Source organism: Pan paniscus, chromosome 10 (genome assembly GCF_029289425.2).
Source record: "Pan paniscus chromosome 10, NHGRI_mPanPan1-v2.0_pri, whole genome shotgun sequence".
Lineage (NCBI taxonomy): Eukaryota > Metazoa > Chordata > Mammalia > Primates > Hominidae > Pan > Pan paniscus.
Window position 1 is genome coordinate 13,796,305 of NC_073259.2, and position 11,048 is coordinate 13,807,352.

At 54.9% G+C, this 11,048-nt stretch overlaps 1 protein-coding gene, 1 long non-coding RNA gene and 1 pseudogene across 15 annotated transcripts in view; 2 read left to right on the forward strand and 1 right to left on the reverse strand.

Moving 5' to 3' along the window:
* The window catches only part of LOC117974331 (putative glycosyltransferase ALG1L2), a 61,975-nt gene extending 59,065 nt beyond the window's left edge, over positions 1 to 2,910 (forward strand). For 6 of the 8 annotated variants that reach the window (XM_057299371.2, XM_063592970.1, XM_055095348.2 and 3 more), the window contains one exon: positions 2,778 to 2,910. In XM_057299371.2, the coding sequence (XP_057155354.1) occupies positions 2,778 to 2,882 (105 nt within the window). In that variant the 3' untranslated portion in view covers positions 2,883 to 2,910. Of the gene's footprint in view, positions 1 to 334; positions 574 to 2,777 lie in introns of those variants that run through there. The other 2 variants (XR_010108797.1, XM_063592972.1) reach the window with 2 other exon arrangements.
* On the reverse strand, positions 97 to 10,621 carry LOC100996191 (protein-lysine N-methyltransferase EEF2KMT-like; annotated as a pseudogene).
* Positions 3,220 to 10,325, forward strand: LOC134728428 (uncharacterized). 7 transcript variants are annotated; one of them, XR_010108799.1, is made up of 4 exons: positions 3,220 to 3,359; positions 3,469 to 3,580; positions 3,710 to 3,819; positions 5,365 to 10,325. It is a non-coding gene; the product is annotated as an uncharacterized LOC134728428 (long non-coding RNA). The 7 variants fall into 7 exon arrangements; XR_010108804.1 differs by lacking the exon at positions 3,220 to 3,359 and adding an exon at positions 4,407 to 4,460 and having other exon boundaries at positions 3,383 to 3,580; XR_010108803.1 differs by lacking the exon at positions 3,220 to 3,359 and having other exon boundaries at positions 3,383 to 3,580; positions 3,710 to 4,460; positions 5,362 to 10,325.
* Positions 10,622 to 11,048: the final 427 nt, after the last annotated feature.

Genomic DNA, 11,048 nt, shown 5'->3' on the forward strand with positions numbered 1-11,048 from the left:
TCTCCAAACATTCCAGTCCAATGAAAGTTTTAGCCGCTTTCTCATACAAAAATTCTTCCCACGAGAGTGACTTGATTCTCACAATCCCGTTAGAGTCGTGTGTGAGTCCTACAGTGTGAGGTTCAGCATTGCCGTCTCCAAGTGCTCTCCGTAGGGTAACAGTTTCTGGTCATGATGAGCTTCCGCTTCCCATCTGATCCCGGCCCGGCCTGGAAACAAAGCATGTGTTTAAGGATGGCGGTGTATGGGGACAGGACATGAGTGTTTTGTGTGGGGCTGCTAGGACAGGCCTGGTGGGGTGGGGGGTGTCTAAGTCAGTTTACTTGTTTCACAGGTTCCCAGGCCCACCCACGTACCTAGAATTGGCCTCCAGGATGGGACCAGACATCTGGTTTTGCATAGAAATGGCTAGCAGCAGGAACCATGCCGCTGTCCACTCTCTGCCTGCGTCTGCCCCAGCACTTGGCACAGCAGGACAGAAGCAGAGATCTGAACCCATATCTACCTGGCTGCTCAGTCAACTCGCTCTTCACAAAGCTTAGAAAGTGGCCGGGCACAGCCACACTCTGTCTCAAAAAAAAAAAAAAAAAAAAAGGTTGGTGGGGGCTTATACTATGTGTGCTGCTTGGCACTGTTTTTTTCACTTAAAAGATATTGCAGGTGTTTTTTCACGTAAGTATCTGAAGAAAGACTTCCTTTTTTTTGTTTGCTTTTTTGAGACAGGGTCTTGCTCTGTTGCCCACGCTGGAGTGCAGTGGTGAGATCAGGGCTCACTGCAGCCTCCACCTTGTGGGCTCAAGCCATCCTCCCACCTCAGCCTCCCAAGTAGCTGGGACTACAGGCGTGTGCAACCACATCTGGCTAGTTTCTGTATGTTTTGTGAAGACGGGGTCCCACTATGTGGCCCAGGTTGGTCTTGAACACCTGGGGTCAAGTAGTCCTCCTGCCTTAGCCTCCTAAAGTGCTGGGATGACAGGCCTGAGCCCCGCGCCCGGCCAGCCTCCTGTGCGAGGTTGTGCGTGTGCGGGGCTCTGTCGTGGAACCCAGTATGCCTTCGTATGCTGGCTTGTTTGTTGACTCTGAGTTAACGGGCTGCCCCACGTGGGCAGGCACTGGGTCGTCTGTGTCTCTGTGTGCAGGCAGAGGCTGCTGCGGGTGCATCTGTGCACATGGCTGCCAGGAGGGGCTGTGCTCAGGGGGAGCTGGGGCAGAGGCTGGTGGCAATGGGGGGCTTGGGTGTAGTGTGGAGGCACGAGAGCCAGGTGGCTGGGCTGCAGTCTGCGGGAGCTCGGGGTTCGCTTGGCCTCTGTGTGTCCCAGTGTCTTTGTCGGTGTGATGGGACAATGACAGCCCACCCTCACAGGTGCTGGGGACTGACAAATGTCAGGTCTGAGGACAGTGGCTGGCCCACTACGGGGCCAGTTTCCCTTCTCTATAGTCACCCTGCTCGTCTTCCATCAACTGGGTGCTCAGGACAGTGGCATGGTGGATCCGCCTGTACAGCCTGTGCTCCAGCATCTTGCAGGCCACAGCTGTGTCCAGCCCTGACCCCGACTGCCCCTCCCGCCACCTCCATTTTATAGATGAGGAAACCGAGGCCCAAGGGCTTAGGGAACCGTGCTCTGAAGCACATAGTAGGGCTGCTGGGCTCAGACCCTCCCTCCCTGTGCTGAGCTGCCCTCCTCCTGCCGCAAGCCCCCCACACCCCGAGCCCACCCTGTTCAACGGCCTGTGCCCGAGTTCCCTGCATGGTGTGGGAGTGTGGGACATCCTAGCTTTTCCCCGGCGCCCAGTTCTTTCACTTCCACTGGAGTCCTGCAGGGACAGCTCAGGGACCATGCAGGCCCGGGTGGGCGTGGGGGCTCAGCTAGCTTGGTGGTGAACAGCTGGCACGTCTCTGGGTTGTGGACGGTAAAGGCCATGTAGACCTCAGGAGTCCGCTTGTGCTCCTGGCAGGCAGCCAGCCTCCACAGGACCCCGACCAGCGACACGATGGCTTCTGGGCAATACAGCATGTCTACGGTGAAAGCTTCAGGTTACTGAAAGGGACAAGTGGAAAGTTCCAGTTCATGCTGACCTCAGGAGCAGGGCGAGGCCAGAGAGGCAGCGGTCCTATGAGACTATTAGATGCCATTTGACTATTTGGGCCATTAGATGGAAAGGCAATTACTTGGGTGAAAAAGGAGAACCCTTAGTAGAGAAAGCTGCAAAAGACCAAAGCAAAAGAAAAAAATCTCCAGACTCACTGGTGTTCCTTAAAAAACCAGCTCTGGTTCTCGGCCTATCTAGAGGGCTTTGAATGACAGAAAGCCTGACCCTGCCGTGAACTTCGTGTTTCAGGTGTCTGCCAATTGGTCTGCTGGCTTGCAGGGGTGGACCTGTGTCCCTGGCCACCGCTGGACCTGTGGTTTTCAGGGCTGGGACCCAGGACCACAGGCAGAGCTCTGTTCCACCAGAGAGGGGACTGAGTGTGCTGGCAGGGGTGAGGGGTTTTCGGTGACCCAGCCAAACACCACCTTCTCTCAAGGGCCCTGGCCTCGTCCCTGAAGTGGTTGTTTTCCTCCTGTGGTCTCTGAAGGACACAGGGCATGGCTCTGGAACACAGCCATGTGGTGACGACTGTAACAGGAGTATGCCTGTCTCCAAGAGGGCTGTGGCTTGAAGGTCACCTTAAGAGGCACCCCTGTCCTTTGATGTCACCCTGGAGGCCCAGAGTAACTCTTCTGGAAGCCCCATCATGTCCATGCCCAACAGTGTCCATTGTTCCCTTTTCCCAGAGCCAAGAGCTGGGTAGAGCTGCAAGGACACCACCTGCACAGGATGCCCGGGGCTGGGCATTACCTGCTGCAATGACAATATCTGGCTGGAAGGCAGAGAGCTGATGGACCATCGCTACGTCCTAGTCCAGCTGGGCCACTGTCACCCTGGGGCTGTCTAAGTTGGCAGTGATGTCTGCCTCTAATGAGAGGCCATTGAGAAGTACATTCCCTCAGAGCTGCTCGAGGACCCGGCTGTGAGGGTCGCTGAAGATGTATGCCCAGGGGTGGCACATCTTGCAGATGGCAAGGCCTGTGAGGCCGGCACCACTGCCAAGTTCAAGGACAGTCCTGGCGGGAGGAAAGGGGACCGTGTCTTCGACTGCACCAGGGTAAGCCTGCCTCGGTGCCCTGCCCTGTGCCCCGAGGTCACCTGTTAGTGAAGGCTGCCGGGTTCTCGATGGCCCATTCTGCAAGGTGGCGTCCCATGTGACCAGGCCTGTGGTACCGTGGGAGATGATGGCTGTGCTCTCGGAGAGTGTGACTGAGCCTCCCGAGGGCTGCACCAAGAGAGGGCGAGAGAGTCAGTCCAGCGATCAGAAGGTAAGTGGCTTAGAAGACAAGTAGCCATCCACCACATGGCTGAATAAACCATGACAGGACCAATCGCCACTCAGCAATGAGAAGCAGCTAACTGTTGACATACCAACAGCTTTCACGGGCCTCAAGGTTTCACGTGGCATGAAAGACACTCATCTCAGGCCACACAGGATTCCATTCATCGAACATTCCTGAGACAATGGAATTCTGGTGATGGAGCACAGGTCAGTGGTGGCCAGGGGCCAGGTGTGGCTATGAAGGGGTGGCTGCCTTGTGATGATTCAATATGCTATGTTTTTCCTTTGTGGTTTTCTGTATCTATGTTTTATCTTATTTATTTTTTTTTTTTTGAGCTCTGTCCCCCAGGCTGGAGTCAGTGGCACGATCTTGGCTCACTGCAACCTCTGCCTCCTGGGTTCAAGCAATTCTCCTGCCTCACCTGCCCAAGTAGCTGTGACTACAGGTGTGTGCCACCATGTCCAGCTAATTTTTGTACTTTTTTTTGAGACACAGATTCGCTCTCGTTGCCGAAGCCGGAGTGCAATAGCGCGATCTCGGCTCACTACAACCTCCACCTCCCGGGTTCAAGAGATTCTCCTGCCTCAGCCTGCCGAGTAGCTGGGATTACAGGCGCCCACTACCACACCCCGCTAATTTTTGTATTTTTGGTAAAGATGGAGTTTCACCATGTTGGCCAAGCTGGTCTCAAACTCCTGACCTCAGGTGATCCCCTTGCCTCAGCCTCCCAAAGTGCTGGGATTACAGGAATGAGCCACCATGCCTGGCCTAATTTTTGTATTTTTAGTAGAGACAGGGTTTCACCATATTGGCCAGGCTGGTCTCGAACTCCTGACCTCAGATCCACCCGCCTTGGCCTCCCATAGTGCTGGGATTACAGGCGTGAGCCACCATGTCCAGCCCTGTCAAATATTCTTTGAGGATTGGGCACCAGGTCCTTATGAAGCAGGTAGTGTGTGTCACCTATTGGACAAATGCCCAACAACTCCACGAGACATGCTGTTGTTGTTGAAGTGCTTGATTTACACACAGGGAAACTGAGGCTAAAGAAGGTTAACGGACCTCATGCCTAAGACTGCAGAATGGGTGAGTCAGGATTTGAACCCACACCCACGTTTTCACTTTTTCTGTGCAGGAAGGGTATCAGGGTTGTGAGGGGGAGGAGGGTGCCCTTCTCATACCAGCAAATAGCTCCGGTGGCCCTGGGTGGACTCCTTGGCCATCAGAGTCTCTGCCAGCGCCTTGTACAGCTCATCCAAAGGCTCCGTGTGGACAGCCTCATGCTGGGGGTAGACAGAGTGAGAGCTTGTTTGCTTTTGTTCTAATCTGTAAAAATGGCCAGATGATTTTCACCAAGTTTGGAAGGGAGATTTGGGATGGAATGGCGTAATACCGGCCAGCTGATATATAAAATATTCATTTCGTTGGGCATGGTGGTGTGTGTCGAATAGTTCCAGCTGCTCTAGAGGCTGACATGGGAGGACTGCTTGAGCCCAGGAGTTCGAGGACAGCCTGGGCAAAAGAGATCTTGTCTCTAAAAAAAAAAATAATTCCACTTGGTAGGGAAACCTGGACGGGAGGGCCTTCAACAAGAGGTGTTGAGAGGGTAGGGTTAGGTGTAGTCTAGGGCAGGAGACAAGGATTCCGTGAGAGCTGCCACATGACCATGACAGAGAGCTCTGTGTTTGGATCAAACACAGAGAGGAGGAAAACAAAAGGTGCTTTTAAGTGAGCCCAGGCAGAACTGTGAGGGCGGCCCATGCTGCAGTCTGTGGCTGTCAGCAGGCTGCTTCTCCACAGCTGGCCCCGTCCTAGGATTCACAAGGCAGCAGCAGGGTACACTGGGTAACTGCTGCCCTCTCATGGTGGCACAGGGCAGACTGGCTGGTGACCACAGATGCACCCTTTTGGGGAGGACTAGGGAGAAAGCAGGTATTGGAGAAGCAGGGGATTGTTTATTTGCTAAAAGTGTGGCCCTTTCACTCAGCAGGTCTGCTACTGCCTACTAAGGAACGGCTTCTCGACATCCTCATGTCAAACCCTGCATGTTTGGGCCCGTCTTTAAAATCCATCCTAGGCCAGGTGCAGTGGCTCATGCCTGTAATCCCAGCACTTTGGGAGGCCGAGGCAGGCGGATCACCTGAGGTCAGGAGTTCGAGACCAGCCTGGCCAACATGGTGAAACTCTGTCTCTACTAAAAATACAAAAATTAGCCAGGCATGGTGGCATGTGCCTGCAGTCCCAGCTTCTTAGAAGGCTAGGCATGAGAGTTGCTTGAACCCAGGAGGCAGAGATTTCAGGGAGCCGAGATTGTGCCACGGTAATCCAGCCTGGGCACCACAGTGAGACTGTCTCAAAAAAGTAAATAAACAAGTAAAAAATAAAATCCATCCTATATCAGTCAGGAAAGAGCTCATTCCAGCAGGATCAATGCAGAGAATTCACCAGAGGAACTAGTTCCAAAGGTATGGCAAGAGCTAAATCTTCCAACAGGGGCCCGTGGGGCAACCAAGAGACGAACAAGAGCAGGAAACTCCAAACCCTTCGGCGGGCAGGACAGAGGGTGTGAGTGAGGGTTCCAGTGCTGTGGGCTGGACCAGCCTGGTAGGAATGAGAATTCATATGCTAGGAGATGGGGCCCCAGAGAAGCAGCTGCTGTGGAAACCCCAGGAGGCAGAGTGAGGGAGAGACGCTGGCCTCCCCTTCTTCCCGCCCTGCACTGTCTCCCATGGGTCACATGTGGCTGCAGCCAGTTGCCTGGGGAGGCCTCTGCCATGCTGGGGTTTGCAAAGCAGGCCCAGGGCCTGGGAAGGACGGGGTCTGCAGCAAGCCGGTGGGTATGCTGTCCAGCTACTGGGCGGACACTGCCCATAACTGACCTTCTTGATGAGTTCTGAGAGAAAGCACCGGCACACGTGACTGACGGTGGGTGCTTCACACACACAGGATGCTTCACAGTCTACAGCAAAGGACAGAACGTTGGTTGCTCGAGAGCCCGTCTTAAGTCTCCTATGAGCTTCAAGCCAACACAGCAGAGGGCAAACTCCAGGCTACCCGATCCCTCGGCAAAGATGCAGATGGACACAGCGTTCTGGCCCCATGCATCTGAAGTTCGTCTTAAGATATAAGCCGTTTCTTAAAAATGCTTCCACTGCAGTGGCACAGGCTATGGCAGCATTTCTAATGCCCATTCTGAGCAGGAACACAGGGCATGTGGGCCCAAACCACCTCCCTCCCAGGGGAGCCAGTGTGAACCAGGGTTTGCAGTAAGGACAGTCGCCAACTCTCTGGCTTTATGGAAGAGGCGGGAAGGCCCACTCAGCGACTGCTCTCTTGGATCGTGTGTCCCTGGGGACAGGATGGAGGGGAGGGGACGCTCAGGGTGACTCCAGCTAAAGCCGAGAGAAGGCAAGTGCAGGTTGAGCAAGTTCCAGGCAGTGGGAACAGCCTGTGCAAGCTCTGAGGTGGCCACGGGCTGGCACTTGGAAAGGAGGGCAGAGGGACTGGTGCAGCAGGAGTGGGGACAGTGGGAAAACAGGAGCCTGGAGGGAGAGGGAGGAGACGGTCCGCAGCGCCTGCTGGCTGGGAGGGATGCAGATTCTGCCCAAGGGCAGCAAAGTACCCCACGCCATACACAGGCTCTTCATGCTGGTGCTGATTTTTCATTTTTTGTGACACAGTTTCGCTCTGTTGCCCAGGCTGGAGTGCAGTGGCCCTATCTTGGCTCACTGCAGCCCCCGCTTCCTGGGTTCCAGTGATTCTCCTGCCTCAGCCTCCTGAGTAGCTGGGACTATAGGCGTGCACCACCACGCCCAGCTAATTTTTTTATTTTTAGTAGAGATGGGTTTTTGCCATGTTGGCTAGGCTGGTCTTGAACTCCTGACCTTAGGTGATCCGTCCACCTCAGCCTCCCAAAGACCTGGGATTACAGGTGTGAGCCAGTGCACCCAGCCTTGTGCTGGGTTTTAAAGCAGCTCTCCCTGCATCTCATGCTTCACCACCTACCAGAGTGAGGCTCAGGGTGAAACTCAGAGCAAGATGCAAGACAACTTCAGGTATCTCCATGCTCGAAGCCCTGACCTACTGTATTGCCCCAAAAGTCTTCCCTGCTGTGGCTGCATCTTTTCCACGTGGATAATCTTGGTTCACCTCTAGCACAGGAATTGTTCACCGGGGCTCCTAGGATGGGCTGGGTGGGTGGGGGTGGAGGATGTCTGCCTCCCCTGAGTTTGTATGGAAAATGTATTCTTCTGGTGCACTTCTTTCTGGGAGGGAGTCTATTGCTTTGTCTTTTCAGAAGGGCTCATGGCCCTTCGAAGGTGAAGACCCAGGATGCAGGGTGATCTGCACTTGGCCCTCAAGGCCAAGGTCAGGCTGTGGCTGGGCTGGGTGGTGATCCTGGCTCTCACCTGCATGCAGATGCACTTGAGTCCAAACCCCACCGTGGGCAAAGCAAGGGCCCATTTAGGTCTAGAAGAGACAGGAGTGGGCAGGACAGGCCTCATGAATGCAAAAAAGAAAGTCTCTGAGCATCTACCAAATGCTAGAAGCTGTTTTGCACCTGTCATCTCTGTTTTTGCTGAGGATGGTTTAAAAAACATTCCCTAGATTTCCCCCCTCTTGCAGATTTTTGTATATTCTGATGTCTTTGTCTAAGTCTTAGATAGAAAATGAAAGCGCAGGAGCTGTCGGAGGTGCTGACACCCACCTGCAGTGCTGACTCAATGGTTTTGTTCTTTGAAGAGGGCTGTTTTTAAAGGGTACAAGCACATCTGTGGTTCTTCTCTCAGGTCTTCCAGAGAGATTCAGGAGGCAGAGTCATGAGTCCCAGGGACTCTGGGATTCTTACCTTCTGCAAAATATCCCGCAGCAGCTCAGAATCTGATGAGTCTTTTAACTTTGCTTCTAAGCTCAGTGTGGATGGGAGAGAGAGAAATCTCAAGGGCGCATTCACAGGAACATTAAAACACGCAATAGAATGTGTTGGCAAAGCTCTATGTTATCCCTCCCTGGGGACGTGGAGCCAGTTGGAAGTGGAAGCCACAGCGGCTGAAAGCCTGACCTTCAGATATCGCAGGGTGCACCTGGATGAGTCACAGGAAGAAGGCTGACTCTTGGCCGCATGAGTCCTGGCTACTCAGCTGCCACCCAGGTCATGGGCCAGCTCCCTGGTTGCACTGATCAGCCAGGAATTACCAGGGCAGCCATGGCACCAGGGTTTGATGGGCTTGCCATCTGAGTTTAAGTGGAAATGCAGAATGTGCCCATACCAGCCTGGGTTACATTGTCCTCTTACAGGGGCCTCAAGCCCAGCAGCGAGCTTTGGCTCCTGAGTTAGGCAGACTGTCTCGGCTGGCATGTGACACACGGCAAGGCACTTCATTGCTTCAGAGCTCCTTCTATGCCATAAAAGGCCCTACAAGACCTGGTGCTAATCCCTCTCTCTGGCCTGTTCTCCCTCACCCCTGGCCCACCCTGCTCACTCCACTCCAGCCACACTGGCTGCCTTGCTGTTGTTCCTCAACCACAGCTGGCTTGTTTCCACCACAGGGCCTTTGCATATCCTGTTCCCCAAACCCTTCCCATGGCTGGCTGCTTCACCACTCAGGCCCCAGTTCAAATGCCACCTCTTTGGGGAAGGCTTCCCTGATTCCCTGACTTTGGTGACTCTTCTCCCCAGTTGCTCCATTCACCATTTCCCTGTTTTATTGGCTTTAAAGCCACTCTCATCTGGTGTTTTCTTGTTTATTCATTTATTTGTTTATTCTCTGGCTCTCCCATGCAAGCAGAGCCTCATCTATCATGGGTACTGCTGATCCATGGTGCCTGGCTCATGGAAGGCATTTATTAAACATTTTGAGACTGAATAAAACACTAGCTAACACCGACATGCATTTACCATTAGCCGGGCACTGATCCACAGGCTTTTGTACTCAACGCTGACAACAACCCTAAGAGGTAGGTATCATTATATCCCCCATTTTATTAATAAGAAAACAATAGCACAGAGAGATGCAGTCACTTGCCCAAGGTCACTCAGGGCTAGGGGTTGGGCCAGGATTCGAAGCAGGCTGGCTGTCTCCTGGGTCTGAACTCTCAACTACTTCACCCTAATCAAACAATCCCTCTGGTCAAATGTGAGTGATAATAATAGTACCCACCTCGTGGGTGTTGAGGGTGAGCCCAAGTTAGCATTCAGTGTGGGCATGTGAACAACTATAGTCAATATTGAATGGAGACCTATGATGCTTTTATGAAGGTTTCTATTTTGGGTTAAAAATGCACAAATTTCTCCTGACCAGAAATGATCCCTGAGTGCTAAATATTTTATGTCAATGGAATAACGCAAATGATTAAGCAACACCCCATAAAATGGGGCAGACCCAGGGAGGAATATATATCCAAACTGACTCATCCCAGTGAGCTCACCGCACATGAATAACAAATGGGGCCGGGTGCATTAGGCCCCTCTACTGGCAGAAGGGAGGCTGCTGCCTGCCATGCGCCTGTGCTGAGAATGGCAGGTCCCCAGGGAGAGGAGAGGCCACCCCCTTCTCTGTCTCTTCCATCACAGGCGTGAAAGCCTCAGCGCATGAGCCAATTCTGTGCAGTGCTCGACATACAGATGAGAACACTGAGGCACAAGGGACAGCCTGTGACCTGGTCACCGCGCTCAGGAGGAGGTGGTTACCCGCGGGCCTGAGGGCACTGACTTTTTAGAATGGGCGAGCGCAGCTGTGTCCCAGTGACCAGAACGATTACTGCCTTTAAAAAGTCGTGAAAATGATCGTGAACTGTACCCCACACCGAGCGCGCTTCTGCCCCCCAAGGCGGTGGAGACATCCCCAGCTTCCGCCGCCAGCTCGCGGGGCAGAAGGGGTGCGAGCGACTCTGGCCAGGCCCCAGGGATGGGAACCGGGTCTGGCGGCCCTGACCGGGGAGAGCCCAGGAACTCACGTGGCCGGAGCGCTGGGGGTTTCAGCACGGAGACCCATCCCGTCTGCCCCTGGACTCCCGCGAGCCCCGCGGGCCTCTCCGCTCGCCCCGCCGCCCACCTGCCAGGGGAAGGAGCGCAGTGTGCGCGCTGCCAGGAAGCGGCGATCGAAACCCTGCAGCAAGAGTTCGGTCCCCGCGTTCTCCTCGGGCGCCATGACGTGGGCGGGGCCGCAGCGTTGCCGGGAGACCTGGAGGAAGCCGGGCCTGGACTGAAGAGGGGGCGGGCCCAGGGCAGTGCGCGGGGGCAGAGAGGGGGCGGGGCCTGGGGGGTAGGGTCAGGAGGTGCGTCCTGGGCGGGGGGACTCTAGGGCGGGGCCAAGATGAGCGTTAGGAGGGCGGGGCCTGGGGTGGGGCCAGGATGAACGTCATGAGGGCGAGGCCTGTGGTAGGGCCAGGATAAGCGTCGTTGGGGCAGGTCCTGGGTAGACCAGGTTGGCGGATCCTGGGGCGGGGCCAGGATAGGGCGATCCTGGAAGCTGGGCTTCGGAAGCGTCCAGGTTGGTGGCGTCCTGGAGGCGGTGCCTTGCGTGGGGGCAGGATAAGAGTCCTGGAGGCGGGCATTAGGGCGGGGATAAACGCCATTGGGTTCAGGAGGCGGGACTCAGAGCACAGCCCAGGAGACAGGTCTTAGGGCGGGGCTAAGGCCAGACCCAGAGAAGGGCTCAGGAGGCGGGGCCG